The sequence below is a fragment of the Apium graveolens genome, chromosome 6, assembly GCF_009905375.1.
Source record: "Apium graveolens cultivar Ventura chromosome 6, ASM990537v1, whole genome shotgun sequence".
NCBI lineage: Eukaryota > Viridiplantae > Streptophyta > Magnoliopsida > Apiales > Apiaceae > Apium > Apium graveolens.
This window is the reverse complement of record NC_133652.1, coordinates 56838256-56841438: the sequence shown is the minus strand read 5'-3', so window position 1 is coordinate 56841438 and position 3183 is coordinate 56838256. Positions and strand designations below refer to the sequence as shown.

The window sequence follows — 3183 nt, the reverse complement described above, 5'->3', positions numbered from 1 at the left end:
CCTTATGAACATGTAGTTTATACAAGAAAAGAAGAAAATGATAGTATGGTAGTAGCTGTGTACGTCGATGATCTTCTCATCACAAGCTCCAGTAAATCCATGATAGTCGATTTTAAGAAACAAATGAATGAAAAGTTTGAAATGAGTGACCTAGGAAAGCTGAGTTATTACTTGGGAATCGAAGTCGAGCAAAAGAAGGGATACATAGTTGAAGCAATCTGGTTATGCACGTAAGATACTCGACAAGGCAGGAATGGGGGATTGTAATCCCACAAAATACCCCATGGATCCCAAGGAACAGATTGGACATGATGAGAAAGGCAGGCCTGTTGATGCATCACAGTACATAAGCATGGTAGGAGGGTTGAGATATGTGGTCCATACACGACCAGATATTGCATACTCAGTTGGAATTGTCAACAGATACATGGAAAGGCCTACAAAATTGCATCTAGACGCAGTGAAGAGGATTATGAGATATGTCAAAGGAACAACTCAGTATGGTCTGGTATACTCCAAGGATAGTGGCAACAACATTCTTACTGGTTTTTCAGACAGCGACCTAGATGGACATTTGGATGATAGAAAGAGCACCAGTGGCATGGTATTTTATTTGAACAAGAGTGCAATAACCCGGGTGTCGCAAAAACAAAAGTGCGTGGCCTTATCTTCATGCGAGGCGGAGTTCATGGCAGCAACAGCTGCAGCTTTCCAGGGGATATGGTTGTGCAACATACTAAGTCAGATAACATCAGAAACTGTTGGTCCAGTGATTTTATGTATAGACAATCATTCTGCCATCGATTTAGCCAAAAATCCCATGTTCCATGGGAAAAGCAAACACATAGACATACGATACCACTTTATTAGAGAATGCGTGGAGCGGGGAGAAGTTCAGTTGAAGCATGTGTGCAGCAGTGATCAACGTGCAGATATATTGACAAAAGGCTTGGCAACTATCAAGTTTGAACGGATGAGGAACTTGCTGGGTGTTAAGAATCTGGGAAGACATATTTGAGATTAAAGGGGGAATGTTGGAATTAATTCAAATATTTATACTTGTTTAGTTTTTATATTGTTCTGCCTTAGGTGTGTAGTGCAACATTTGTTTGAATAAGTCGAACATGTTAACGTGTTAGTTTAACATGTTTGTAGGATTGAGAATGGGTCAGTAGTAGTTGAGTTGTATTAGGATTTAATCTGGATCATGTCCTAGTTTATAGGCTTCAGTTTCAGTTGGTATTTCTATATATGTAATGTATTGCTTTTCATTTGGATAAGAAGAAAATTTCAGTCGAGTAAATCTTTTTAGCATATACAAACAGTTAGTTAGTATTATACTTGCATAGGGTGTGAGTTTAGTATTAGCAAGAGAATCTTTATAAGTCTTTAAAAAATATGTGAAATCCAAGGATTTACGCTACAGTTGTAGATTTATGCGAATATGCCGATATAATAATGACATGGAACGGAGGAAGTGCAATATTATACCTAAAAGCAACTCCACTAGGGGTGCAAAAAGAATGCTAACTTTCTTTGTCTGACCAATTTCTATTTTTATTTTGTTGTATTTGCCTGTATCTCTGAAATAGAGGGTCAGATCTTTGAAGTCCTTAGTCTTGAACAACATTCTAAGCTATTATAGCTGGTTATCTGTGTCCATACAATGATAATGCTATGTTTTCTATAATAGAAGAGTGTACACTTGACCTTTCTCTTTATCACCCGGGACCAGATTGATTGAGGATCGTTTTCTATATCTGATAACCCTTAAGAGGGAAGGCACACAGATATATTAATCATAAAATTATATTTTATAATTTCTCAACAATCTATAACAATTTAAACATGACAGTTATTTCTATATATTTAAGCATCCTAACATATTAATCGCATACCAAATAAACAAAAATCATTTATATAATTATAAAGTTGATGAATCAAGAACAGCTCACCGGAGTCCCTGGTGAATGCTATGCCCCTATTTCGACTTCCCCGTCATCTTGGGCTTTGCAACTTCAGGCGTCTCAACGGACTATCTACCATTTCTTACTTCTCCATTTTTATAATTATTATAATAGTTGATGTTTATTGGGTACTTGATCTATATGAAATTCTGCTTAAATATATATATATATAAATTGTATGTTATCTTATTATAGATTGCAGAGGTGAGGTTTTTAGCTTGCCATTAATGTATAAAGAAAAGAAATTTGTATAAGAAAACTAAGAGAGAAAATAACTAAGCAAGTGATGGATTCTTTAAACTGGTAAAAACACTGATACTTCTTTTGTTACAATTTTCCTCTTTTATAGAGGGAGAGATTTCTATTACATGATATGCTTTTCCGACATAAAATTCTTTCTTTTTCCTTCTTTTTCTTTCATCCCTTCCTTTTTCTTTTCTTCTGTCTTCTTTTTCAACTTTTGCAACTTTTTCTTCTGTCTTCTTTTTCAACTTTGCAATTTTTCTTCTGTCCCGCTTTCTCTTTTCCTTGTGTCCACTTCTTATGAATTAATCTGTCTTTTTTTTCAACTTTTGCAACTTTTCTTCTGTGATTTTATTCTTCCTGCTTTCTCTTTTTATTTCGTCCACTCCTTTTGATGCCTTCTGTCTTTTGTCTTTTGTCTGGAATTCCATAATTTTTGGCTGTTTTTATTTGCTAATATATTACAGTCACCAATTTTCATTGGGCCGTAGAATTATATATTACAGTCACCAATTTTCATTGGGCTGTAGAATCATATCTTACAGTCACCAATTTTGTATTGGGCCGTAGAATCATATATTACAGTCACCAATTTTCATTGGGCCGTAAAAATATTTTCTAATATGTTATGGTCACCAAACTTTGTTTGTGCCATAAAATTACTTTAATATTACATGTTGAAATAACATGAATTATTACAATCTTACTCGAAAGCATTAAAACATGCTCCTTCCTTTACTAAGGGTTTTAAAACTATTACAGTCTTCTTTCTTTGTCCTGTAATAATATCCTTAAAAAACTCCTTGGTTTTTGGTGCATGATTGTAATTTCCACCTGTTATCCTGTTAGGCATACCTGCTAAATCACTTGTATCTGTTTTTAAGACATCATTATTATAATATAATGTTAGTATTTCTTCTACGCCTCCCTTCATACTTGTTCCTAATACACATGCCTTCCTCCCTTTTATAAG

The 3183-nt window shown here is 34.6% G+C and overlaps 1 protein-coding gene across 1 annotated transcript; it reads left to right on the top strand.

Moving 5' to 3' along the window:
- Window positions 1-253: 253 nt before the first annotated feature.
- On the top strand, window positions 254-1018 carry LOC141665095 (secreted RxLR effector protein 161-like). Its single transcript, XM_074471078.1, has one exon. The coding sequence runs from the start codon at window positions 254-256 to the stop codon at window positions 1016-1018; it is 765 nt and encodes a 254-aa protein (XP_074327179.1).
- The last annotated feature ends 2165 nt before the right edge of the window (window positions 1019-3183 follow it).

Coding starts and splice junctions, on each gene's coding strand:
- LOC141665095 (XM_074471078.1), top strand. CDS start 254: ATGGGGGATTGTAATCCCACAAAATACCCCATGGATCCCAAGGAACAG.